This window comes from Oncorhynchus clarkii, chromosome 6 (genome assembly GCF_045791955.1).
Source record: "Oncorhynchus clarkii lewisi isolate Uvic-CL-2024 chromosome 6, UVic_Ocla_1.0, whole genome shotgun sequence".
Lineage (NCBI taxonomy): Eukaryota > Metazoa > Chordata > Actinopteri > Salmoniformes > Salmonidae > Oncorhynchus > Oncorhynchus clarkii.
This window is the reverse complement of record NC_092152.1, coordinates 49,394,154-49,421,344: the sequence shown is the minus strand read 5'-3', so window position 1 is coordinate 49,421,344 and position 27,191 is coordinate 49,394,154. Positions and strand designations below refer to the sequence as shown.

Here is a 27,191-nt window from a genome sequence, read left to right as displayed (position 1 = left end):
TGTTTACGGAGGTGCTACCCTCAGATAATAGCATCGTTTGCTTTTGCCGAAAATACTTTTTGAAATCTGACATGTTGGCTGGATTCACAACAAGTGTAGCTTTAATTTGGTATCTTACATGTGTGATTTCATGAACGTTTGATTTTTATAGTAATTTATTTAAATTTGGAGTCACGTCATATATTGCAGGCCTACTGTAGGCGACATGAGTCTGACTAGTGTTGAGTAATGTGATGTTATTTATTTAAAAAGCATATTGAAGTTAGAAGCAATAGCCTACAACTATGTAAGCACCGTTTCGCACTGCTCTGAGACAAGCATGGGGACTGGTCTTGATGAATCAATGAGATGTTTTATTTTTCACTGAATCTCCGTTTGGGTATTGGTTAGATTAGAATTAGAAAATTAGGGTGTAGAAATGTTATGCTCTTAGTGTAACCTTTATTCAACTAGGCAAGTCAGTTAAGAAAAAACATCTTATTGACAAGGACAGCCTACTGCTTCCTCCCTGACGGGGAATTGAACCCCGGTCTCCCGCGTGCCCGCACGATACAGGTATTCTTTAGCTCAATAGCCCAGTACTGTAATCCTGACCATCACGTTGTACAGCGCCATATTTTGAAACCCAGAGAGTTTTTCATTTTTCTTGGAATAGAACCACCATAATATTAATCAAATTAATTAAGCAAGTACCAGTGAAAAGTATGGTCACACCTACTCATTCCAGGGTTGTTATTTATTTTTTACTATGTTCTACATTGTAGAACAATAGTGAAGACATCACAACTATGAAATAACACATATGGAATCAGTTAAGAACAAATTCTTATTTACAAGGACAGCCTACTGCTTCCTCCCCATCGGGGAAGTGAACCCCGGTCTCCCGCTTGCCCGCATTCTCTAGTATAGCCATTATTGAAGGCTATCAAATGCTTCTCAAAGATGCGCTCTGGTGGTCAAACTAGCACTAACAATGGTACCAGTGGTTCACACTTAAATGTGCCATAGAATTATGTAATTTATGCATAGATATTATAGAATTTATGCAAGCAGTGCTGCAATACGCTGCTACTTTTAAAGGAGAAACCACTGTACAAGGATGCACTTTCTAGATAGGTTTAGGATCTCATACTGAAGCTTATAGAGACCCCCAACTGGTGTTAAATAAAACAATATAGATGCAAGCATCATGAAACCGACCAGTTTTTTGGACCTAACTTGCTTACCACTTTTTCCATGTGATTTCTTTCTTCACAGATTCCACGAAATTATCACTTTTACTCTTACCTACACGCACATATTGCCTCAATTACATCATACCCCTGCACAATGACTTGGTACCGAGTCAACTCCTTGTATATAGCCTCGCTATTGTTATTTTATTGTGTTACCATTTCTATTGTTTAGCAAACTTGTATTACTTTTAATTCTGCATCGGTGGGAAAGGACTTAGAGCTGCGATCCCGTTAACGGGGATAAACATCCAGGGAAATTTCAGAGCGACAAACTAAAAATACAACATTGTAACATTAAACTTTCTTGAAAATTCAAGTGTCTTACATCCTTCAAAAGATTAGAATCTTGGTAATCAAACTGCATTTTCCAATTTAAAATAGCTATTACAGAGAACAAATACCATGCTTTTGTTTGAGAAGCGCAATCAACAACAAACTTTTCCCGCCATGACAGGTTTGACATGTTCACATCTGAAGGTAACATTATGACTTACATTCTGATATCTTGCTCTTATTTCTCCTCCTGAGGGTCCCAATGATCAAAGGAAGTGCAGTTTTCTTTGATAAAATCCATTTTTATAGCCTAACACGAAACATTTTGTAAACCGCTTGTGTCGTGAATTCTATCTCTATCAACTTTTGACGAAGCATTCAACGTAATTACACACACTAAACAATTGTTTATGTAGTCATGGTTGGTTTCATTGCAATCCTCTGGATGTTTGTAACACAGCCATACTTGATAGTTCTTTTTGCGGGGCGTACTGACCGAAATGAACTGATTTGAAGACAACGAGCAATGACCTCATTGCGCACCAATAATATTAGCGAAGTTTTGTTGATTGACTGTATTTCTGCCCAATGACCACTGATCTTCTTGAAATCTAGCTTGGTAGATAGCCAATGAGCTGAGGTAAACGCCAGTATGTGATGGTTATGGGTTGGACCACCATCACTTGTTCGTAAACGCACGCGTGACGAACTTCCATTCGCCATTGACCATCAGACTTGTTGCAGTCACGCGCAGTATTTTGGAAAGTGTTTTTTCAACGATTTCATAGAACACATCATTGTGCATAAATCAGGAAAAGCGAAGTCCAAATTTAAGTATACAGATTTGCACCAGATTATAGAAGAAATTAATCGAGAAAGTGAGACAGATTTGTTGTTTGAAGAATCTTTGAGTGAGCATAGTTATGACTCAAACACTGAAGATATGTTTCTGCAAGGAGAGGATATAATCCTGGACTGGTAAATGCTAATGCCGTTGTTTGTAATATAATTTGATATATTTTTTTGCAAAAATATTATTAATTATTATTTATTTTTTTGCAATTTATAGAAATATAATCAGTAATGAAATGTGTGATGAAATGTGTAAAGTACACATTGGCTATACATAGTGTGTGTGTGTGTGTGTGTGTGTGTGTGTGTGTATATATATATATATATATATTCCATGTCAGACATATTTATTTTCTATTTTTTATTAAAATGGAATGGAGTAGAACAGCAAACACACATGGCCACTGCGCCTGCTGCTCCACTCCACTCCACTCCATTTCCATATGAAATAGCCATTGGGTGCTGTTGAGGGGAGGGCAGGCCCACAAGAATGGCCGGAGTTGAATGGAACAGCACTTCAGCTTAGTGATTGTTCCCTCTGCACTATACAATTCATATGTTAATTTTACGTGATGATAAAAGGCTCATACATAAATATTTCTTTAAAATGTTTTCTTTCACAGTGATAGCGACTTCGACTGGGAGCCCCCGGTGCCAAGGTGCCCATCCCCCACTGAAGCGGGTTCATCAAGCCGGACCCCTGCTGTCTCCGGCTCCACACCTACCCCCGCCCGGCCATCTAGAGGTGTGAAGACACAAACAAAGAAGCGGAGGAAGGGAAGTGTGGAACCTGTTGGCAGAGAGGAAGAGGGGCAATGGCACTCTGTGCTGGAGGAGGATGTGGAGCCACATCCTCCAATATTCAGACCAAAAAGGCCACCAGGACCTCAGCTGGACATGACCTTGAAATACAGACCCATGCAACTTTTTCAACTGTTTTTCACCCCGTCAGTTGTTGATTCCCTGGTGTGTAATACAAACAAATATGGGGCTAAGAAGCAAGCAGGAAAGAAAGAGGCATGGAAGCCCATTTCCATGTCAGACCTTTTCTGCTACCTTTCACTGGTCATTTACATGGGGCTGGGGAAATTAAAAACCCTAAAGGATTACTGGAAAACATCCCCACTCTATCAACTGCCTTTCACCCCCACTGTCATGTCCTCTACAAGGTTTCTAAATATCTCACGGGCGCTTCACATCAGTGACCCAGAAGTTGATGAGGAGAATGACAGGGGGAGAGGCACCGCAAGGTTTGACAGGCTCTGCAAAGTCAAACCTCTCTACCCCAGCATGGTTGCCTGCAAGACCCATTTTCAGCCCACCCAGAACTTGTCCATAGATGAGATGGTAGCCCCAAAGGCCGGAATTGGCCTAAAACAATACATGCGTAACAAACCAACAAAATGGGGTTACAAGCTGTTTGTTTTTGCTGATTGTGTGTGTGCATACACATGCAATTTTTTGGTTTATGAGGGGATAAGCAGTTTTGCGACTGGTAAGGGACTCAGTTACGATTCCGTCATGGAGTTTTGGGATTTTCAACTGATGGGGAAGGGCTACAAACTTTGTGGACAACTTTTACACAAGCCCTACCCTGTTTGCAGACCTGAGGAAGCTGGAGGTGTGGGCTTGTGGCACCATTCGGACCAACAGAGTGGGCTTTCCGAAGACAAAGGTGAACGACATGCCTTAGCGGGTGGATCCGTGAAGATGGCCTGCTGTTTGTGAAGTGGATGAATACCAGAGAGGTGGTGATGTACTCCACTATCCACAAGTCCTTCAGTGGCGATCACGTCGTCAGGCGTGTGAAGGACACTACTGGGGCATGGACCACCAAAAATGTCCCCATTTCTGCAGCTATCAAGGATTACAACAAGGGCATGGGAGGTGTAGACCTATCAGACGCACTGATAGGGTACTACAATGTTCTCCACAAGACAAAGAAATGGTACAATACATTGTTTTACCATTTCATTGACATTGCTGTGGTGAATTCCTTCATCCTGCAGAAGGAAATGGCGAAGAGCTGTGCACAGCCCCCCATCTCACAGCTAGCCTTCAGGGAGCTGCTCATCCGGGAGCTTGCTGGCTATAGCACAAAGTCCACTGCATCACATTCTGCCCCCTCTACCTCTGCCCCCTCTACTCCTGCCACCAGTGGTGTTCATATGCCAAAGTTCATAACTGCAGGCATGAATGTGCCTCAGGGCCAAAAGGGCACAAAATGGAGGCGTCATTGTGTTCTTTGTCACATGAAGTCCCCCATCACCTGCACCACTTGTTTGGTTTGCCTCTGCTTTACAGCAGAAAGAGACTGCTATGGGACATGGCACCAGCATCAAAATATTGTGTAGAGGACTGAGGGTCTTCCAAAGGGTATACCCCTGTTTTTAAAATTTTTAAAAATTCAAATATATATTTTAAAATTGTTTCTGTAATTTTTTTTGTGTGTTAGAATTGCTTTTTGATATGTTGTATATAGTTATTTACACTGTTGTATATAGTTATATATAATTTCACCAATTCGGCCACTTGGGTACATTTGGGTAACTTGTGTGGGACAACTGGGTGACTTCATGCAAAATGTCATGTAGCTCACCCATTCCTGATGTTATCAGTCGAAACTTTGACAACTACAGTTGCCCTCTTGTGTTATCCATCAAAATTATCCCCAGCATCCTATCTGACTGTTTGGCTATTCTAGTACATGTGAAAGATGATGCTATAACAATAAAAAAAAACAGAAAACGTATGCTCTTTCTTTCTCTTTTCTTCTACCAGATCTATTGTGTTATATTGTCTTACATTCAATTAACATTTCCACAAACTTCAGAATGTTTCCATTCAAATGATAACAAGAATACGCATATCCTTGCCTCTGGGCCAGAGCTACAGACAGTTAGATTAGGGTATGTCTTCAGGCGGAAATTGAGAAGGGATGCAGCCATAAGAAGCTAAGTAAGAATTTGACAGTAAAGTCTACACACCTGTTGTATTCGGCGCATGTGACAAATACATTTTGATTTGATGCATTGATGATATTTGGTCACAGAATACATTTATGTATAGTTTCCTAGAAACAACAGGTGGCTCAACTAACACAACAGGTGGCTCAACTAACACTTTGGCTCGACTTAGCCAACTCTCCCCTATACCATTCTGTTTGTGCTGACTTTCCACTCTTTTCCAGTCCTTTTACTGCCATACACGTTTGGCAGTGACAGATTCCAAGGAGTGGAATGCTAGCAGAAATCAGGTTCTGGATTTCAGGCTACTCTGGAAGCCCATAAAAAAAATACTTTAAAAAAAGTGGAAATGGAAGTGAAAATGGCACCACACTTCCCTACCACATGAGAGGAGTTAGGTCAGTCTACCTTGGCTGGGGTAGTCCGGAGTACTGCCGTTTCCCCCTGCTGGCATGGAGGGGTAGGGCGATGAGGCTGGGCCCAGGGAGGCGATCATCTCCATGACACTGGGCAGGATCATGTGACTGGGGCTCAGGGTGCGGCAGCGCTTCAGTGCCGGACCATCCGGCTCTTCTTTGATGTGAAGGTCGGGTTTGATGGGAACGGGCTTCCAGCTGCACACCGGGTCAATGGTAATCTCCTCATACTCCGAGCTGCGTGCGTGTAAAATTCAGAGATAAACGTTTTAGATACATGGCTGCAGATGAAATAGCACCGTATTCTTTATATGGTGCACCACTTTTGACCAGATAGGGCTCTGGTCAGAAGTAGTGCACCAAATAGGGAATAGGCTGCCATTCAGGACGCAACTGTGTTTTGGGTTTTGTGAGAGACATATTGTTGAGGGGATTGGGGGGATAATAGAGAATGGGAGAGGAATATGGGGGAAAGAATATAAAGCACAATCAAGTACAAGTCAGAATGACATTGGGGAGTTGGTTCTTACTTCTGAATGTAGATGAGGATCCCCAGCATGTACTGGTCCACCTCTAGACCCTCCAGTAGAGCAGTCTTACTGCAAGGGGGAAAGGACGTAGTAGTGAGCTACAATCTATTTAGGACATAGTAGTGAGCTTCAATCGATTTGAATCCTGCAAGGGAGTTATGTAGTAGTCTACTATTCTAACGTACTTGCACACAGGACAGCGCCAGGTCCCCCTCTCACAGTTCAGCTGCAGGTAGGACTCTAGGTCGAAACACTGAAACCAGGTTGAGAGAGAGAGTAGGATTAGCCGAAAATTCATCCAGAAACAGAAACATAATATTGATCCGTCACTCACAAACCCTCACATGACTTCCTTGGCACTCAAGAGTTGTGTAGCCTATCTCTAGGGAACAGGTGAAGGATCAACACTGGCTGCGTCTGAAGTGACACCCTATTCCCTATATAGTACCCTACAAGTAGAGCACTATTTAGGGAATAGGGAGCCATTTCAGATGCAGCACTGCTTTTTTCCACTCTGAGGGAGCAGTGTTAGTGGAGCCGATCGGTGTGGTACTGGCAAGGAGTACTGACCTGTATGTGTCTGCAGTCATGGCCTCGCGCTGGCAGCTGGATGCGGCGGAAGGTGATGGGGCACTTGAGGGACACCCTGATAGCAGTCTGCTCCACCCCGTCCTCCCCATTCAGCCCCGGTGTCCCTGGGATGGTGCCGCTGCTGAAGTTCCTCTTGACTGCAGTGGGGAACGGGGGAGACAGTGAATTTAAGGCCTTTTCACACTGCATTTGTCTTAGCCTTGGGCTATCCTTAGCCCCATGCCAAGACTGTCCCTGTGTTAACTTAGCCTGTGTTCACTGAAACCAACTGTCACTTTTCTGGAGTAGAATATTGAAATTAGGTAACAATGGAACTCTGCCCTGGGCTAAGGCTGGTGCTAACCCACTTGATAATATGCAAGAGTGAACACTATCTTTGCCCCAGGCTAAAAGCTCCCATAGCTAAGTGCAGTGTGAACAGGGCTTTAGAGACCCATAGGCCATGCGGCGAGTGAAGTCCCCATTGTAGAGATACAGGATGTATTGCTATACTATGATGCCGTAGTGGTCAGTGCCTTATCGTGGGGCAGTAGCGTAAAAGGGATGGAGAAATGAATGCACAGGTTTCACAAAGGCTGTGTTGCTCATTTGGTAAAGCATGGTGCTTGCGATGTCAGGATTACGGTTTGATTCCCACTGGGGCCCCCAATATGAATAGTTATGCATGCGCTACCGTTAGTAGCTTTTGATAAAATCATCTGCTAAATAGCCGAGTATTTAATATTTTCTAAAATTGATTAAATACATGTTTTCCTCATCAATCTACACACAATACTCCAAAATGACAAAGTGAAAGCAGATTTTTTTTAAATTATTTCTAAATTTATTACAAATAAATCATTATTTACATAGGTATTCAGAACCTTTGCTATGTGACTCAATTGAGCTCAGGTGCATCCTGTTTCCATTGATCATCCTTGAGATTTTGCTACAACTTGATTGGAGTCCACCTGTGGTAAATTGATTGGACACGATTCAGAAAGGCACACACTTGTCTATATAAGGTCCCACAGTTGACAGTGCATGTCAGAGCAAAAACCAAGCCATGAGGTTGACGGAATTGTCCGTAGAGCTCCAACACAGCATTGTGTTGAGGCATAGATCTGGGGAAGGGTACCAAAAGACGCAGCATTGAAGGTCCCCAAGAACACAGGTGGACTCCATCAATCTTAAATGAAAGAAATTTGGAACCAATAAAACCCTTCCTAGAGCTGGCCGCCCGGCCAAACTGAACAATCGGGGGAGAAGGGCCTTGGTCAGGGAGGTGACCAAGAAGCGGATGGTCACTCTGACAGAGCTCTAGGGTTCTTCTGTGGAGATGGGAGAACCTTCCAGAAGGACAAACATCTCTGCAGCACCACTAAATCAGGCCTATATGATAGAGTGGCCAGACAGAAGCCACTCCTTAGTAAATGGCACATAAGTGTCTCATTGGAGTTTGCCAAAAGGCACCTAAAGGAATCTCAAACCATGAGAAACAAGATTATCTGGTCTGATGAAACCAAGATTGAACTCTTTGGCCTGAATGCCAAGAGTCACGTCTGAAGGAAACCTGGCACAATTCCTACGGTGAAGCATGGTGGTGGCAGCATCATGCTGTAGGGATGTTTTCAGCAGCAGGTCTGGGAGATTTCAGGATTGTGGGAAAGTGCAGAGATCCTTGATGAAAATGCTCCAGAGCGCTCAGACTGGGGCAAAGGTTCACCTTCCAACAGGAAAACTACCCTAAGTACACAGCCAAGACAGCGCTGAATATCCTTGAGCGGCCGAACACGATCGAACATAGAGAAATATCTGTGCAGCGATGCTCCCCATCCAACCTGACAGAGCTAGAGAGGATTTGCAGAGAAGAATGGAAGAAACCCCCCAGATACAGGTTTGCCAAGCTTCTAGCGTCATACCCAAGAATACCTTTTTTATACCATTTTCTAAACACATGCTTTTGCTTTGTCATTATTGGGTAGTGTGTGTAGATTGAGGAAAAATATAATTTAATCAATTTTAGATAAAGGCTGTAATGGAACAAACTATGGAAAAAGTCAAGGGGTCTGAATACTTTCCGAAGGCGATGTATACTACTAAAAGCTTATTCAGACTTTGCAATAGATTTGAGACAACTGAGAATGGCAAATGGTGGTACCAGAGGTAGTCCTAGTTCAAATGCAAGGTTTCCCTTGTAAAATAGATTTTATATCTCAATGGGAGTTTCCTGATTAATTAAAGGTTCAATAAATAAAATGCCCCACTCACTCTTAGTGACACAGTGCTCTGCTGGCAAAAGCCGTTTCTTCATCAAGCCCTGCAGCACCGAGCGTACTGACGGCCTGTGGACCAGCTGGAGCACAAACAGGTGAGACTGCAGGTAGCAAGAGCGAGGGGTAGAGAGGAGGAGATAGACAGCGAAATAGATGTTTGGGATTAGAGATTATCAGTGCAATAGTGAACACTCTACATAGAGGGCAACAGGTTTGACTGTGCCTCAATTTTAACTGTGACGTGAAACTTGCAGAAGAGTTGATTACAATGGTGAAACTCCATTCAACAGAGTGTAGGTGTGTGCTGCAGGACACTTACACAACAGCAGGCTGTGACCGTGATCTGGATGGTGTTCCTCCCGGGCTGACACACTTGCTTCAGGTACAGGGGCTTGTGGGAAGTCTTGTTGTCGCCACGCTGGATGGTGAGGGGCGTGGCGTTAACGCTCACCTGCACCGACGCCGGCCAGTTGGTGTTCATCTGACGGTCCTCGTGGTGGTAACACTTAAACTGGAGCTCCAAGTCCGGCCTGCGTACGGTACACACACGCACCCACACACACCAAATCATCTACAACAGCAATATAGTAGTATAGTATAGCATGGTTTAGCAATAAGACCCGAGGAGGTGTGGTACTGCATATGGCCAATATACTACGGCTAAGGGCTGTTCTTGCACGACACAAAGCGGAGTGCTAGGACACAGCCCGTAGCCGTGGTATATTGGCCATATATCACAAAACCCTGAGGTCCTTATTGTTATTATAAACTGGTTACCAACATAATTAGAGCAGTAAAAATAAATGTTCTGTCATACCCATGGTATACGGCCTGATATACCACGGCTTTCAGCCAATCAGCATTTAGGGCTCGAACCACCCAGTTTATAATATAGCACAGTACATTGCAGAATAGCAGGGTATAGTATAGCACAGTACAATCCAATATATAAAATGAAGAGCAGCAGAGCTCGGACCTCATCATGAGGGTCTTGTAGACGGAGTCGCGCAGCTGGAAGACGTGGTTGCTGACGGCCAGGTTGTGCTCCAGGCGGAAGGGTTCCAGCACCACGCCATCTCGTACGGGGAAGGTCAACCGCAGGTCATCGCTGGGGTTACCTGATGAGCAAAGCCAGGCGCAATCAATCAGCCACCATGTCTCGTTGTTAGACCGTCTAAACACACACAACACTAGTTTCTCTGTTTTCTGGAGGCACCGTAAATGCAGAGAAATGATGAAAACAAAGACTTCATTAACCACGTTTCCATCAACACGTTTTTATGCGAGTAATGTCATACCATATAAAAATGAATCACGACAGTTGTGATGGAAACAGGAATTTTCGGTACAAATGTATAAATCCCGATAGATAATTTGTTCATTCGACATGGTGGGATCTTTTTGTGTCGGTAAAATGGCGGTGGAAACGCATCGATGCGCAAATAACAAATATTGATATAATAACCATGATATTGAAGTAAACTTGAAATCACACGTTGACATGGTGTGTGGTCCTCCCACTACGACTCCGGAAAACATGCAGTTTAAATTAGGCTACAGATGAAAAATTATGATGAACTTCCCAGGGTGCTGAAAGTGCATGGTATGAGCGTGATGCTCCTTTCCAATAAATGCTGAGGGTCTTATTCTGGTGACATGATGATCAATGCTTGACTGCCGTTTAAAAAAATATCCATAATCTTATCCATAATCTCATAATGTAGACTAGCCTACTGTATCGGAGTCATGGCTAGATGGGATCCTGTTTTTTTGCCAAATTAACGTCAAAAGATATATATTTTTTTTTTGCATTTTAACGTGACGTTAATTAGTCAAAAGCTAGATCACTTCTAGCCATTACCCTGTATCTACGAGCTGCTGGCTAAAGCACACGTGCCAAGACCAGAGTAGGCACTTTTTCTATTTAACGCAACAGTTTTTGTGACAACACATAGAACATTAGGGGGAAAAAAACGTAAGCCAAAAATGCACATTGTGTGCACTACGTCAGCACGCACAGTCAGTTTGGTGGAAACACACCACTGGTGGGGAATTGACTTATTTTCTTTATGTAGATTTTTGAAAATTTGCATGAAAATCTGTCGCCAATTGAATGGAAGCCTAGCTGATCGTGGACTTCAGGAAACAACAGAGGGAGCACCCCCCATCCACATCAACGGGACCGCAGTGGAGAAGGTGGAAAGCTTCAAGTTCCTCGGCGTACACATCACTGACAAACTGGAATGGTCCACCCACAGACAGTGTGGTGAAGAAGGTGCAACAGCACCTCTTCAACCTCAGGAGGCTGAAGAAATTTGGCTTGTCACCTAAAACCCTCACAAACTTTTACAGATGCACAATCGAGAGCATCTTGTCAGGCTGTATCACCGCCTGGTACGGCAACTGCACCACCGCGACCGCAGGGCTTTCCGGAGGGTGGTGCAGTATGCCCAACACATCACCCCCAGGGGCAAACTACCTGCCCTCAAGGACACCTACATCACCCGATGTCACAGGAAGGCCAAAAAGCTAATCAAGGACAACAACCACAAGAGCCACTGCCTGTTCATCCTGTAATCATCCAGAAGGCGAGCTCAGTACAGGTACGTCAATGCTGGGACCGAGAGACTGAAAAACAGCGTCTATCTCAAGGCCATCAGACTGGCCACTTTAATAAATGGAACACTAGTCACTTTAATAATGTTAACATATTTTGCATTACCCATCTCATTTGTATATACTGTATCCGATACTATTCTACTGTATCTTATTCTATGCCGCTCTGACATTGCTCGTCCATACATTTTTTAATTCTTAATTCCATTCCTTTACTAGATTTGTGTTTATTGGGTATATATTGTGTATATAGTGTAATATTTTTAGAAATGACTGCACTGTCGGAGCTAGAAGCGCAAGCATTTTGCTACACCCACAATAACATCTGCTAAACACGTGTATGTGACCAATAAATTATAATTTAGCTACTGAGAGACGAGGGATTTCCAAAGCAAATTCTGTGTACGAGTGTGTCATGTTTGAGGGTTACCTGTGGGGAGTGGTGGGGGTAGGGAGTTCGTGTTTGGCTTGATGTCAGGCAGGAAAGAGGGCTTGACATCATGGCCAGGAGACATGTAGGGGGGCACCGCACTGCCTGGGGTTATGGGAGGGGTGGGGTTTCCAAGAAGGGGAGAGCTTGGATAACCAGGCATCACCCTGCCCGGCTAGGACACAAAGAGAATGAGAGTAGGGTTAGGTTGCTGTACTTGGAGGACTAAAAATAGTAGTAATGTGCTGTGCTTTGAGATTTTGACATTCAGAGGCAACATAGGTCTACATCTCTACACACAAAGAGAAGCCTGGTCCCAAATCTGTTTGTGCCGTCTTTCCAACTCTTACGGCCATTGGCAAGACAGCACAAACAGATCTAGGACCAAGTTACACAAAAACTTAATGAAGGTGGAATGAGTTCTCACCCCATTGACTACAGTCTGGTTGAAGGTGTTGTAAACTCCACCGACTCCCCCGGCCACTAGTGCATTTAGTGTGTTGCCCTGTCCATTGAACTGCTCCGACTGAAAGGCAAATCGCACAGCACTGGTTTGTACTCTGGACTCTAGTTTGGGTATTATTACAGTAGCCAGCCAGGGCATACACACACATAGGAGGGAGGGTGTAAAAACAGTAAAGCCCAGCAGGCTGTGTAACAGACAGACAGGAATAGGGGTTTGACAGATCGTGACACTGGATAGTGTTACCTTGTAGTACTGTCCTGGGTGAGCTGGTCCCGAGGGGTACTGGCCCATGTTGCCCTGCTGCATGGGCATCTTGTGGCCTTGGTAGGACGGGGAGGTGGCTGAGCGCTGGGGTCCCAGGCCCCCATGGTACTGCATGGGCTGCCCAGGGTAGGGCCCCTGACCAGGAGCAGGGCCGGCCATGCCTGGACCATACTGCTGCCCGGTAAAGCCCTGAGGGAGACACACAGAGGGCGCAAAATGGAAACGAGATATGTGTTGACCTCAAAACAAAACTGGGCACACAATTATATTTCTGGTATGATGAGGATACAAACAAATGAAAGCTATAATGTTAGTGAGATAAACCTTACCAAATAAGGAAGTTGAGCTTACTTGAATTTTAAGCTCGCGAAATTACACTTTGATACCCAGCATTAATTGGAGGCTTTTACTTGCTAAAATGTGAAGTGACACCTGGCTATTATAAGAGAATGGCCCATTTTGGTGAAGTTGGACAGTGTAACCAAAAACAACTACCTTAACGGCAAACTCTATATCAAGCTTAATAGAATGGATGGACATAGGTGTTAAAATAGTATTATAATTCACACAGTATATTTTTTACTTATGGCTGTCAGTCTACAAATGGTTTGCATTAGAAAGTATGTGAAGTCATTCGCCGGGAGAGACTCACCTCAGCATTGTATGGGCGTTTGAGTCCCTGCTGTGGCCTGGGTGGTCCATGCTGAGCCCCGGGGTAGCCTGGGTGCTGGGGCATCCTCTGACCTTGAGGGGCACCGTACATGGGCCCCATGGACGGGGGACGAGCGGGACCCATCCCTGCCGGGGACATGCCAGGGGGACCTCGGGGGCCCGGGTGTTGCATGAACTGTGTGTTGTAGCCCGCACCGCCACCCATCTGAAAAGTCCTCTAGGTTAGTGTGGGCATGTTATGGCGGGTGAGATAAAGGAAACAGAAGTCACTTTGATGTTCTCTGTTTTCACTGGGTTACATGGTTATAATAACGTATAAATAAGGTCCATATTGAGCAGTGTTGCAAAGTCGAAGAACTTCCCTCTGTTAATTAAACATGACATAAGCCACACACTCCTATAGCCAGCAGGGGGTGCAGTATCCACTCAGACCAACAGAGGCCACCATTTTGGTTGGATGTTTCTGCACAATACAGGAGTCTGACAGGCAACTCCCATAAGGTGTTTGTGTCGCAACCCCTGGCTTGTGGTCATCCGAGACAATAGTAATACTATAGCAGAGAGTATGCACTACAGAGTAGGATTAAGTTGTCCCTAGACTCTGATCTTGGGTCAGTTTAGCATTTTCCCCTGTAATGGTTACGGTTAGGATTTTGGGGAAGGCAAGCTGATCCTAGATCTGTACCTATGGAAAAATTCACTCTAGAGCATGTACTACATTGCCCTCCCTACCTCCTTCCTTACCTGGCCGTAGTTCATCTCCTGGTTCTGCTTCTCCTGGATAGCAGCAACCGTTGCCGTGGCTGTGGCTGTTGCTGTGGCAGCCGCTGCAGCCACCGCCGCCGCCGCCGCCTGGGTGAAGTCGGTTTGAGGGCGGATGCCGTGAGGGGGCATGCCCATAGACCCCCCTCCGTTATTGGGGTAACTGAGGGAACAGAGAAATGGTTGTTTCAAAATAAACCAACCTGGAAATAGTGTGACTCTAGTATTTCACACACAGGTACATGTTCCCCCAGTAAAACAGTAACTGTTCCGTATTACCAGAAACCATCATACTCTTGGCTACTATACAAAGACTACAGGAGGACTACTATACAACATGTATGTCTGGCAGCTAATTCATTCTGTTTTGGTTTGGACACTTGTCCCTTGTGCTCGGAGGGAACAGTTCCAGCTATTCAAAAATGAATGGTGTATTGAGAATAGTGTCACCCTGAATATAAATCGATTTAGTTTTGCAGTGCACCACTCAGGATTAAATAGCCTACTAGTCGACTGAATCCACAATGGTATGAGAGGGGATGGCAAAAGGAAACTGCTGTTAATGGGTGAGTCAGAGACAGGTCTCACTAAAAGGAAACGGTTGCAGCCAAGAAGATGAACGAGGAGCTCTGACACTATCCAGCCTTCACATACTGGAGTGGGCAGAGGCATATTGCCAACACGGGTATGTGTGTGGGAGATGTTGACTCCCTTAATCTTTGCCTCCAAATCTCTCCTCTCCTTCTCCTCGAGGTAATTCCACATGAATGAGCGGAGATAAAAACACGTGGCCTGGGCTATATCGGTCGGTCTGTCTGTCGCTTACCTGCCCACGTACCCAGGCCCGGCGGGGTATCCCCCATTGCCCCTGCCGTACATGCCCTGCTGCATGTAGCCTTTGTTGGGCTCCGGGTAGCCCTGTTGACCCATAAACTGCTGTCCCATCCCAGGGCTGTGGCCGGGCATCATGTTACCCCCGCCAGAGTTCCCACCTGGACCCATCGGGTTCCCACCCAGGACCTAAGAGGGGGAGGAGAAACAAACAGGAGTGTTTACGAGGTGAATCACTATCAACCTAGTTCTAATATGATTCACCGCAATGATTCTTGTACTTTGGAATGTTGATGTATCGCCTATGGCGGAAGGGAAGGGAGGGTGACATTATATTGCAGCTGTATGTAACGTCCCAAATGGGTCCTAGTCAAAAGTAGTGCACTACATAGGGAGCCATTTGGGACACAACCTTAATGTTTGCTTTCGTGAGGTCACGGGTCTATCCATACCTGGCTGGGTGAAGGATTGGTTACCCCCCACACTGTGGTTACCACAGACAGGGAGCCTGCCGGCTGATTGCTGCCTTGCTGCCAGGACACAGGGTCATAAGGGTAGGAGCCGTCACTGAGGAGGAGGATAGACAGAGAGATTACTGACTGGAGAATTGGGTCGTGGCCAACGTTTCCTCTGTGGCCCTTCGGGGACCTCAACTATGGGTTAAGGCGGATAAGTCCGTGGAGCTTTGAGCGGATGTTGGCGCTTTGCTGAGTCAGGAGAAAAATATGGACATGCATTTATACATGTAAGCAACATGCATGCCTGACGATTCTGGCTTTGCTATAGCCTGTGCATATTTAAATCTGTGCTGGGCATGTGTGCCGCCTGTGCTTTACTCAGTGGATTTGCCTGTGCATGTCAATCACATTATCACACGACACTGCACCATGTCTCCATGGAGACAAAGCCGTCACCTAGATACGGGTAAAAGTAGCAGTGCCAAGAGAGAAGTTACGTGTGTGACTCATACTGGATAAAACAGGACTGCTCTAGTTATTCCTGTTTGCTTTCCATAATCAGCCTTGCAGCGCACATCTTGTTGAGTCTGGCACAGTGGCCACACATGCACAGCATGGTTTCTGTTATTTTGGCCTATAAAAAAAAAGAAAAGTCCATAAATAAAACTGTTGTTGGCCAAAATGACTAGGAGATAAAAATAAAAAAAATCAATCTCATTGCAAAATAATGCTTATATTCATTGATGGAAATACCAGTCGGTGGAAATACATTTGACCATCATGCTCATCAGTCTATAGGTTAATTTGCATAATTTAGTGGAATTAAATTGTCCTGTGTGCATTTTCATTAGTCGTCATGCATCTTATTTATCCAACACAACTGTCACACACGCACAGCATGCAGAGCTCATCAGCTGGTTGCTGCTGGAGTAAACATGCTTTTATAAGCCCATTCATTGTGCAACAATTCTAAATGCATGTGTTATACACAGTTTTGGTGATCAGTTAAAAAAAAAGCTACCTTTTTAAAATGTATTTATTTCTCCAACAGGCTATTGAAGCGCGCCCCCATTCACAATTCAAGTGCAGGCAATAGGCAATCATCGAGTCATCCACCACTTTACAATGTGAGCTGGAGGCAGTATGCATTTTAAAAACATTATTGTTTGAAAGCTGAATGTTTTATTTCATTTAAATGAGGCATGTCTTACCTTCATTCAAAGTAGCCTATAGGCAAAACCCGACCATTAAAACGTGGAGGCAATTATTTTATAAAGACTTTATAGGCGGCGCGTGAGTTTCAAGTTTGGAGGAGCTTACAATTTATCCTGCCATTTCTTCCGTTTTCCGTGCCAGTTATGATTTTCATATGCGCGTTTTAATGGAACAATTTAATTGCAATAATAACGTTGTCGTTTCTCAAAATCATTGTCACATGGTTAATAATACAAATCTGAATTAAAATGATAAAGATCTAAAAGTCAACTAATGCGAAGTCACCAACATATTGATGATACACCTTGATCCATTGGCGCATAAAGAAATGAGCGCATGGAACTGGGCCAATAAGTTCCATTGCTCTTTCACGCCGAGGATTGGTGACTATCGAGGGAGATTGTTGGAAATATTTTTCAAATAGCTTACAGTGAAAAACTATAGTTTTAATATATTATAATTCGCAATGGATATAAAAAACAACACTTTCCTACATGTCTACGCAGCAGGCCAGGTACTTCTATGCATGCTCAGGTGCGCACGCTCCCTTAGGAGAGAGAAACCAGACACATGCTCATTGTTCACATTGAGCACTCAAAACAAAAAGGAATGAAAGAAAAGGGCAAATCTGGTAAATTATGGTTATGAAATAAACAAAAAAAAACAACACAAGTGTTGTTACAAGTGTAGCAGGTTGTGAACTCCGCACTCCAAGACCTCTCCACTCCAAGAATGAGATTGGTAAATGACAGTAATTAATGCATGCATTTAAAGAAATTAATGTAACCAAATGACAAGGATTAACGGTACATTTACTACTGGTGACATATGTAATAGGGAATTGATCAAATAAAATAAAAAGGGCAAACATTTCACACAATGAATGTGCAAAAATTGGCGGGAGGCCGATGGGCCATTCTGTAGAGACTGGCCTTCACCACACCACACCACTCCGCTTCTTCTCGTCTCAAAATGTTTAATTATACTCAAGACATTATCTTCACACACATTGTTTATGCTTTTCACTGACAGCTAGGCCTATTGCCACGCGCTGATTAAATTGAGGGTTTCCCAAATAGGCATAAGCCTATGAGAGCTTCTGATTTGAAACAATACAAAGCAAAATATGAAATGTTTTGTTACTAATGATCATTGTTCCTCTGTGGCTAAGTTATGCTTTCTGGTGAAGTATTTTTTATGATTTCATTTATTTCTGTATAGACAGGACTAATTACATAATTTTGTCAAACGTATTTCCATCGCTCTTGCTCTTTTGGTTTTCATATCAACTTTAATTTTTTTCCAGAAGCCAAAAGGCACGTCTTGTTTTGCACGCTTTGTACAAAATAAAATGCAGTACGACAGGATATTTCTAAACATAGCTCTTAATTAGCAAGCTATACCTGGCATGTTCGCGTGTCTCCTACCATGATCAACCGAATATGACCTCACCGCCTGGGTGGTCTTAACCAATCATAGGGCAGTATAATACGGCGGTAAAATGCATCCAATTACAATTCAGTATGTTTACAAACATGAATATTACTACACCCCCCTTCTTTTAAAAGAAAAAATGTACAACATATTTTAAGAGTTTCTTTTGAATACATGCTCTGTAGTTTGAACGGTACACTGCTCTTTCTGCAGTGCGGATGTGATATAAATGTTCAGTGTCAGCTGGCTGGATGACGACTGCTGGCTTCCAGTGGCCATGCTCCTGGATTCTAACTGACTCTCCGTCGTTCAGTGGTGGCAGTGGTCTCGCTGACCTGTCGTAGTTGTCTCTGTGCACGTGTTTCATGCATTTCTTTGTAGCTGACAACCTCAGGTTGCAGCTGCTGGTTAGTGCTGGGAATGTTTGAGCAAAGTCTGCGGCTCATCAACAACTGGGCTGGTGATTTGAAGTTGTCAACTGGAGTGTTGAGGTATTCAAGGAGACTGAGGTAGGGGTCTATCATCTGCTTTAGCTTTGTCCATGAGTGATTTAGCAATCTGCACAGATTTTTAAGCAAGGCCATTCATTTGAGGGTAATGTGGGCTTGTGGTGACATGTGTGAACTCCCATGCTTTTGTGAAGGATTCAAACTCATTTTATTTGTAATAGGGGCCATTGTGTAACGGTTTTGACTTGAGGTTATTATTTATAGGGGTGCCAGGTAGGTTGTGCCTACCAGAGAAAACATTGGTTTCTCCTTTTAGTTTGGGAGGGAATGAGTCCCATCTGGTCCGTCAAGTCTACACCAATACAAAGGACTTACGAAAACGTCAGGAGGGAAATAAACTTTTCATAAACCCTTAAAACATTGAAAAGAACTTCAAAACAACTGTATTCTTTTGCGTGGGTTGTATTAGCAACATCAATGGATTACACACACATAATAATATAACACAATGAGTTCTGGTTCCTCCAGAAATGTCCTGTACCTCGGGCCTAAAAAGAGTCCAGCCCGGTAAAGGAGTTCAGTGAACTCAAGTGACTTTTGTCACGCAATGTTTGTCCGTTCATTCCGTGTAGCGTAAACCCAGTATTAAATCATACAATCAATATAACAATTTTACCACAGAACTTTAAAGCGTATCAGCTCTTACTAAGTCCTCAACTACATCTAACTACATAAATCATCACCGTATACATCATATCAAAACAAATGAAATACCGTATACAAAAAAGGTGGTGGTCAGTCAGACAATCCAATCCGCCAATAGATCTCCAGCGGAGAAAGGCCACGAAGAATGGAGAGGTGTAGTCCACGGACGCAAAGAGTGGATCCGATCCTGGGTAAACTCTCTCAGGCTACAAAACACACGTTTAACAGCAACAAAACAACCGGAATAGAGAAGCTTCGGGAACACATCCTCAGTCACGTCTCCATCACAAACCCCCCTTTTGCGCAGCTGATGCTGGCTAATTAATTGAGAATTAAAGGGATAGCACCCTATTGGAAGGAGAAGCACTGAGACGGTTCAGAATAATTCAGGGCCGTCACACACCCCCTCCCCTGGAAAAAGCCGACCATTGCCCTGGAAGGCACATCTTGTTCGGGGAAACCGAGAAAGGTCTCCTCATCACTTTCCTCTACAAAAATGTTCATGACTTTTTGGAGCTCACGCTCCTCAGCTGAGGGGTCACAGGCCTTAAGGTGTGAGACTTCTGGGTCTGGGAATCCGAGAAAAGTCTCCTCACTTTCCTCTTCAAAGATATCCAAGATCTTGCGGCGCTCAATCGCCTCCAATTCCTCAGCCGAGGGGTAACAGGCCTTAAGGCGTGAGACATGGACAACGCGCATATCTTCACCTGTGTCCTCTTTCACCACTCGGTAGTTCAAAGGGCCCATCTGCTCCACAATCCTATATGGTCCTTGCCATTTAGGAGCGAGCTTGGCAGAGAAGAATTGTTCAGCTTTCGAGTAAGGATGAGAGCGAAGCCACACCCGATCACGAAGCTGAAACTGCATGTCTCGTCTGTTCTTATCATAATTTCTCTTCTGCTTGAGTCGAGCCTGGATCATGTTCTTTGAGACAAGAGCTCTCAAGTCATGGAGATGGACTACCTGGTCATAGCAAGCAGCGTCTGGAGTAAGCTGCTGGGGCTGTAGCACCATATCCAAGGGTCCTCGGAGGGGACGACTTAGGTTCAGCTCTGCAGGTGTGACTCCAGTGGACTCTTGCACAGCAGAATTCAGGGCAAATCGAAACTCGTGAAGGTGCTTGTCCCAGTGTTTGTGCTGGGTCCCTACATAGGAAGCAATCATTGTCTTCAAGGTTCAATTTACTCTCTCAGTGAGATTGGTCTGTGGGTGATAGGCCGTGGTCAACTTCTGTCTCAGGTTCCATCTTTGGCAGGTCTCCTCAATGAGATCAGAGACAAATTGGGAACCTCGATCAGACAGGATGTAATCAGGCACTCCCCAGCGAGTCAGGATCTCTTTCGTAAGGATGTTAGAGACGGTCCTTGCTGTGGCCTGACGCAGGGAAAAGAGTTCCACCCACTTTGAATAATAATCAACAAACACAAGCATGTACACATTCTGATTGGAGCTTCTAGGAAATGGACCCATCAAATCCACTCCTAGCATTTCCCAAGGTCGGGTAACCACCGTTTGCTGCAACTTGCCAGCAGGCTTTCTACCTTCTGGTTTGTACATTTGACAAACCTGACAGTTTCGGATGTGTGACTTCACATCCATGCTCAGATGTGGCCAGTACAGTAACGCTTGCAACCGCTTGTAGGTTTTGAACCTGCCCAAATGACCAGCTAATGGGTCTTCATGGAAATGTTGAAGCAGTTGTAGGCGTAGAGTTTCAGGTATGTACAATTGGTAGAGGGTTCTGTGAGGTAGTTGTACAACACGGTAGACTTTGTCTTCCATGATGGTCAGCTTTGTGGTAGGATTGACCATCTTTTCTCCATCTTCCAGGATAGTCTGGTACAAAGCCTGTACTTCTGGATCATCCTGTTGGGCTTTCCATATGGTCTCATCAGAGATGGGAAAGTCTGTTTTGGGCGAGTCTCGACTGCTTGACAGGACAGTAGCACATGTAAAATGAGGGCCACCGTTATCACAAGCAGGAGCCCTGGATAAGGCATCTGGAACAGTGTTGTATTTTCCTTTCCTGTATTCTACTGCAAAGGTGAACTCTTGCAACCGTAGAGCCCATCTTATGAGTCTGGTGCTTGGTTTGTTGGTCTTGAACACCCACACAAGGGAGGAATGGTCAGTGACCACAGTGAAGTGTCTTCCCTCCAGGTAGTACCTCCACTTTTCCAAAGCCCAGACAACTGCAAGGCACTCTTGCTCGGTTGTGGAGTAGTTCCGTTCTGCTCCATTCAATGTCCGACTGGCGAACGCTAGCACTTCTTCAGTGCCAAGTCCAGTCTGTTGGACTAGGACAGCACCAAGTCCAACATCACTTGCATCAGTGTAAACAACAAAAGGGGAATCAAAGTTGGGATGACCTAAAATGGGAGGTGTGACGAGGTGTCGTTTCAGGGTTTCAAAGGAGGTCTGGCACTCTGCCGTCCATAGGAATTTCACTCCTTTTCGCTTCAACGCGTTGAGGGGTTCTGCCACCTGGGAGAAGTTTGACACAAACCGATGGTACCATCCAGCCATCCCAAGGAACCGTTGAAGGGCCTTGAGTGTGGTTGGCACAGGAAAATCTTGTACCGCCTTGGTCTTTTCAGGATCCACATGAATGCCGTCGAAAGACACAATATGGCCAAGGAACTTCAGGGAAGTTTGGCAGAAGTTGCTCTTCTTCATATTCACGGTCAGACCAGCTTCTCTTAGCTTGTCCAACACTGCTTGAAGATCTTGAAAGTGTTGTTCTCTGTTCTGGGAGTAGATAATTATATCGTCCAGGTAGACGAAACAGATCTTCCCTTTGAGCTCACCTAACGCAATCTCCATCAGTCTTTGGAAAGTGGCAGGTGCATTCTTTAATCCAAAAGGCATCACCTTAAAGGAAAACAAGCCCTCAGCACAGACAAAAGCAGTCTTGTCCTTGCTTTCCTGGTCCATCTCAACTTGCCAATAACCACTATTGAGGTCAAGGGTAGTGAACACAACAGCGCCAGACAATGACTCCAGGATCTCGTGGATGGTAGGAAGAGGATAGGCATCAGTCTGGGAAACATTGTTGGTCTTCCTATAGTCCACACAAAATCTAAGACCACCAGTCTTTTTTGGGATGAGGACAACAGGAGCAGCCCAAGGAGAGGAGGAACGTTCTATTATATCTTGTGTTAACATATCATTAATGAGTCCCTTTTGGATGATTAGCTTCGCTGGGGACAAACGATATGGCTTTTGCTTGATCGGCATTTCCTGTGTAAGGAATATTTTGTGCTTCAGGAGCCCGGTGCGTCCTAGCCTTGAAGTACATACATCAGCATTATTCTGCAGCTGTCCCAACAGCCTTAACTCCTCTGGATGTTCCAGCTGAGCTCTTCTCACAGCCTGTAAAAGGAGATCGTCAGAAGGATTATCAAGGGTTAGTGGTAACGGAGCAACGGCAGAGAAGACTGCCACATTTGAACCCCAATCATGTAACTTCGTAGCTTCTGATTGGAAGAAATGCTTCTTGCTCGGATTGTATGGAAACCAGTAGCAATTGTGTGCAATATCAATCTGGACACCACTGAAGTACATGAAATCAATTCCCAACACGACAGGAAAAGCAAGGTTCTTGGTTTGTAGGATAACCGAAGGAATCATATAGGAGCGGTTACACAGGCGGAACTCTACCTCACTCCATCCAAGTGGTCGTTTAGCCTCACCATCAGCCAGATAGAGTGGACCTTCTGTCCACGGCTTCAAGTTGTATTGCGGAACTTTAACCTCCTTCCACAGTTTCTCATTGAGCAGTGTGTAGGATGACCCGGTGTCCAGGATGGCTCTTCCTGTCCATGGGCCTATGGACAGGGGTAACACCAGTTGGTGCGGTATGAACTGAAAGGAAGGGGATGTCGATGGGGGGGGGCGTAGGCAGTGCCTCTTGGGGTTTCAGCTCTGGTTAAAGCACCCAGAGAAGGATGGTCATTCCTGCGAAGAGAGTTAGGTGTGTTGGCCTGTTGTGATTTGTGGTTTCTGGAAGGGTTTTCTTGATACGGTCTTGGACATGTAGCTGAAGAATGTCCCTTTTGGCTACATCTCCAACAGAACATGAGAGGGGTCATGGCTTGAGACTCTGGCTGTTGTTGATGGTCTGTCTTGGGTAACTGTTTGGGTGTCTGTTTCTTTCTCTGGTCATATTGCTGTTGGCATTCTCTGTCCTTCTCAAACTGCTGTCCCAAGCGAACCAGTCCATCGACAGTGGTGACTCGTTCTCGGAGTTGACTGGCTAGTAGTGGGTTGATGTTCTTCAAAATCAATTTAATGACCTCTTCCTCCTCAATGCCAGGTTTCCACCTTCTGCACAGGGAGTGGTAACCGTATGCAAAGTCACGGATACCCTCTTTCTCGCTTTGCACTCGATTCCTGACTCTGTCTGCCAGCTCATCTGTGTAGTCCTCAGACAGAAATGCAGAGGAAAACTTGGCCTCAAAGTCAGCCCAGGAGGTAGTGGTGAGACGTGCCACATCCCACCAGTCTCGAGCTGTCCCATGCAACACATTCCTCAATGTGGCAAGGAGTTCTTCGTCAGCCAGGGGATTGAGGGCAAGAAAGTCACGACATCTTTCTAGGTACATTAGCGGATCCGGACTGTCATCTTTTTTCCCAAAGGTGGGAAATTGCAATTTAATGGGCATCGCCCCCACATGACGTCTACTCAATTCACCATGCACAAACGAGCTAGGAGGGATTGAGGAAGTAGAGGGGGAGGGCGTTATCGGACAATGAAAATGAACACCAGGATGCAAGGTGGATTGCATCCTGCAAGGGGTGGCTGTAGCATGGCCTTGTCTTGGCTCTTCAGAGGTGCCAGCTTGGCCCTCAGTGGTCTGAACAGAAGTGGACACTAGAGAAACTCTGTGTAAGGAGTTGTGCCTAATGGAGGCCATGTCCACAGACACGTCATCCAACATTTTAACACAATTAGAGAGCTCTGTTTGCAAGTGGTCTACAGTGTTAACCATGGGAGAAAAAACAGAATTAACGTCCTTGAGGACCTCAGTGTGATGATGTTGCAGGCGCCATTGGAGAGTGGCAGTGAGTTGGTTTCGTTGGTAGTCAAACTGCCTGTCCATGGCACCAGTAATTTCCCGTCTTCCACTCTCACTGAGCTCTGTCAGCGTGTGGGTTAGAGTGCTCAGTGAGTTTCTGAATTCCATGGCACTCGGTTGTTGCTCTTCCCTCAGACATTTTAATTTATGGTGGATAAGAGTTTGGAGATGTTGTTGAGTCCGACGAATATCAAGGATGTCACCTTGAAGTTGTAAAACTACAATAAGTGGTAGTTTTAAGTGAGTAACTGGTTAGACCTCCTGTGGCCTGTGGTCCAGACCGAGCATTCAGATTCCCAGGGCTCTGGCCCAAATCAACTCCATTATCTCCATTCCCATTATGATTTGTGTTGTCAGCTTGATGGTCAGAATGGCCCTGTGTATTCCCATTGACAGGTATGAAATGGATGAGCACATTATCTTGGGGTGAATCCATTGTTTTAATTCCACACAAAATATTTGCTTTGGTTAGTTCTCAATGTTGAGCTGTCCCATCTGGGGTGCCATTTTTTATGTAACGGTTTTGACTTGAGGTTATTATTTATAGGGGTGCCAGGTAGGTTGTGCCTACCAGAGAAAACATTGGTTTCTCCTTTTAGTTTGGGAGGGAATGAGTCCCATCTGGTCCGTCAAGTCTACACCAATACAAAGGACTTACGAAAACGTCAGGAGGGAAATAAACTTTTCATAAACCCTTAAAACATTGAAAAGAACTTCAAAACAACTGTATTCTTTTGCGTGGGTTGTATTAGCAACATCAATGGATTACACACACATAATAATATAACACAATGAGTTCTGGTTCCTCCAGAAATGTCCTGTACCTCGGGCCTAAAAAGAGTCCAGCCCGGTAAAGGAGTTCAGTGAACTCAAGTGACTTTTGTCACGCAATGTTTGTCCGTTCATTCCGTGTAGCGTAAACCCAGTATTAAATCATACAATCAATATAACAATTTTACCACAGAACTTTAAAGCGTATCAGCTCTTACTAAGTCCTCAACTACATCTAACTACATAAATCATCACCGTATACATCATATCAAAACAAATGAAATACCGTATACAAAAAAGGTGGTGGTCAGTCAGACAATCCAATCCGCCAATAGATCTCCAGCGGAGAAAGGCCACGAAGAATGGAGAGGTGTAGTCCACGGACGCAAAGAGTGGATCCGATCCTGGGTAAACTCTCTCAGGCTACAAAACACACGTTTAACAGCAACAAAACAACCGGAATAGAGAAGCTTCGGGAACACATCCTCAGTCACGTCTCCATCACAAACCCCCCTTTTGCGCAGCTGATGCTGGCTATTTAATTGAGAATTAAAGGGATAGCACCCTATTGGAAGGAGAAGCACTGAGACGGTTCAGAATAATTCAGGGCCGTCACAATTGTCAGATATTAAAGTCTCTACAATGCCATGCCTGGCAAGGATTGCTTTCAGCTTGTGTATCACAGCTGCAGATGTGGTGCTGTGAAGCTTGTCGAGTTTGAAGTATCTGCTGTAGTAGTCCACTGTTAAGATGTAGTCCTCGTTGTTCCAGATGAACAGATTGGTTGCCACGACCTGCCAGGGTTGGTCTGGGATACAGCGAGGTAACATTGGCTCTGGTGTTTGAGGGGCATCGTTCAAGACATGTGGGGCATTTACTAACAATGTCCTCTGTTTGCACATTCCGTGCCAAAACAAAATGTTCCGTGCTCTGTTTGCACTTTTCCATGCCCATGTGTTCAGCATGGATCTTTGTCAAAATCTCTTCTGAGAATGGTAGGAATGATGATTTTCTCTCCTTTGAAGATGATTCCGTTCATCTGTGATAGTTCATCACGATGGTTCCAGAACTCAGAGACTCAGAGGGGATTTTCTCCTCTCCTTGGGCCATCCATCCTGCATGACTTTCCTCAGCTGTATGAGTTGTCCTTTTCTGTTTCTGCTCAGCTCTCCTCCAGTTATGTGTCACTAACTGGTAAGTTGCTGTACACAGTGTGCACTTGCATGTCCATGCCTTAACTGAGGCTGCTGTCCTTGTAGGTAAGAAACATGGGAGTGTGTGTCTGTGACAGGGATGTCTTTGCCTGGACGGTGAGTGAATGTGAATGCGTATTTTTGTAGTTGAAGGATCATTCTCTGTAGCCTTGGCGGGGCTGCGGCTAGCGGTTTCCTCATGATTGACTCGAGGGGCTTGTGGTCAGATTTCACAATGACTTGGCATCCATATACGTACTGATGGAAACGCTTACACCCGAACAGAATGACGTACAGCCCCTTTTCCATTTGAGCGTAGTTCATTTCACAGTCAGAGATTTGAAGTAGCACTGCACCTAGTCCATACTTCGACGCGTCCACTTGGAGTCTATACTCTTTTTTGAGGTCATAGTAGGTGATGTTGGTAGGCTAGACCCTGGCCTCTATCCAAGCAAACCAGACTGAAGTGAGGGTTATATCAGCACAAAACTGTGTTGAGTAAGGTACGTTGGAGTGAGAGGTGGTGACATTTTTGCCTTGTGTGGGTGTACTTTCTCATTAAAATAAAAACTTTACTGTCACACTCTTTTCTGAACTCCCACGTTTAACCAGCCATCCTCAAAAGAAGCTCACTTTATCGGTCAGTTCATCTCGACTCTCCCTTGCCTCCTCGACAGAAATTCACAGAAAGGACGCATTTCTGGGCCCATATTCACAAAGCATCTCAGA

At 44.7% G+C, this 27,191-nt stretch overlaps 1 protein-coding gene across 1 annotated transcript in view; it reads right to left on the bottom strand.

Moving 5' to 3' along the window:
- LOC139411258 (zinc finger MIZ domain-containing protein 2-like) overlaps positions 1–27,191 on the bottom strand; it is an 89,128-nt gene that overhangs the window by 20,331 nt on the left and 41,606 nt on the right. Inside the window, exons 3-16 of the mRNA XM_071157313.1 lie at positions 15,612–15,726; positions 15,155–15,348; positions 14,311–14,491; positions 13,547–13,771; positions 12,874–13,083; positions 12,592–12,690; positions 12,165–12,339; positions 10,095–10,236; positions 9,438–9,648; positions 9,114–9,219; positions 6,843–7,000; positions 6,458–6,525; positions 6,273–6,341; positions 5,735–5,979 (exon numbers count right to left, since the gene is read on the bottom strand). Coding sequence (XP_071013414.1) covers positions 5,735–5,979; positions 6,273–6,341; positions 6,458–6,525; positions 6,843–7,000; positions 9,114–9,219; positions 9,438–9,648; positions 10,095–10,236; positions 12,165–12,339; positions 12,592–12,690; positions 12,874–13,083; positions 13,547–13,771; positions 14,311–14,491; positions 15,155–15,348; positions 15,612–15,726 — 2,198 coding nt within the window. The remainder of the gene's footprint in view (positions 1–5,734; positions 5,980–6,272; positions 6,342–6,457; positions 6,526–6,842; positions 7,001–9,113; positions 9,220–9,437; positions 9,649–10,094; positions 10,237–12,164; positions 12,340–12,591; positions 12,691–12,873; positions 13,084–13,546; positions 13,772–14,310; positions 14,492–15,154; positions 15,349–15,611; positions 15,727–27,191) is intronic.